Source organism: Priapulus caudatus, unplaced genomic scaffold (genome assembly GCF_000485595.1).
Source record: "Priapulus caudatus unplaced genomic scaffold, Priapulus_caudatus-5.0.1 Scaffold4668, whole genome shotgun sequence".
Lineage (NCBI taxonomy): Eukaryota > Metazoa > Priapulida > Priapulimorpha > Priapulimorphida > Priapulidae > Priapulus > Priapulus caudatus.
In genome coordinates this window covers 6,633-7,815 of record NW_014581729.1, presented here as the reverse complement: position 1 = coordinate 7,815, position 1,183 = coordinate 6,633, and the positions used below count along the sequence as shown (strand labels likewise).

At 54.4% G+C, this 1,183-nt stretch overlaps 1 protein-coding gene across 1 annotated transcript in view; it reads right to left on the bottom strand.

The window, feature by feature from the left end:
• Nucleotides 1–68: 68 nt before the first annotated feature.
• LOC106819824 (UHRF1-binding protein 1-like) overlaps nucleotides 69–1,183 on the bottom strand; it is a gene marked incomplete at both ends in the record, with an annotated part of 7,654 nt that continues 6,539 nt past the window's right edge. Inside the window, one exon of the mRNA XM_014824404.1 lies at nucleotides 69–309. Within this exon, the coding sequence (XP_014679890.1) occupies nucleotides 69–309 (241 nt within the window). The remainder of the gene's footprint in view (nucleotides 310–1,183) is intronic.

Sequence of the window (1,183 nt, the reverse complement as noted above, 5' to 3'; positions counted from 1 at the left end):
GTTCGCCCTCGTTCGACCCGCCCTCGCTCGCCCCGCCCTCGCCCCGCCCCGCTCTCGCTCTCGCTCACCTGGGAAGTTCGTCTCCGCGGGGAAGTAGTAGTCGTTCCACTCGGCGTGCAGCACGGGCAGGTCCGGCGGCAGGTACAGCCGCTTCTTGTCCGACATGCAGAACTTCGGCTTGCGCCGGTACGGGTCCGGCGGCTGGCCGTGGTACGTCACGTTGCCGACGACGAAGTCGTCGAGACGCAATATCGTCACGCTCGACATGAGCCGCAGCGGCGGCTGCTTCCCCGGCGCCGTCTGCGCCACCTGGCGGGGGGAGAGAAACAAGAGTGCGTCGCTGAGAACGATCGGCGCCACCTGGTGGTGGGCGAGGGGGAGGAGGCGGACGCTGTTTCGGTCGGGGGGGGGGGATATGACAAAACGTAAACGTGAAACGTCCGCGCGCCGACGGTAACAGAACGATAACGATAATGGCTACTCTCTTCTGTATACGAAGAACTAGAAACCATGCTTCTGCTTCTAATGCTCGACCATCAACTACGAATCTATAATGTAATGAAAATCAACTAATCTCTCTCGCTCGCTATGACGATTTCCATACGCAAAAATCGTGGGTAACATGTGCAGTAAATGATAAGGTGTACAATCGCTACTACGTATCCGCGTCTGCCGCGACCGTGACAACGCAAACCAACCAAACTCTCTCTCTCTCACTGCCGAGTAGCTAACTCTACGAGGCTACCTCTACACAAGCAACGCCCGGGGGAACACTGTTAGTTACACTCGTAGGGTCTATGTCCCCCTGACCTCTGTTTGACCTGGCTCGTTTAGCTATTTCTGACTAACCCTAACCCTATCCCTAACCCTAACCCTATATATATTATATATTATATATATAAGTCAGAAATAGCTACACGAGCCAGGTCAAACAGAGGTCAGGGGGACATAGACCTTATCTGCATTAGTTACACGGCATCATCGCACAGCCACAGCCAAACGAAAAACTACCAACATAACCGATCAACGTAACGCTGAAACAGAAAGAGAGCGAACATTCCGGAAGAGGCGACCGGAAAGAAAGAGAGCAAACATTCCGGAAGAAGCGACCGGAAACAGAGAGAGCGAACATTCCGGAAGAGGCGACCGGAAAGAAAGAGAGCAAACATTCCGGAAGAAGCGA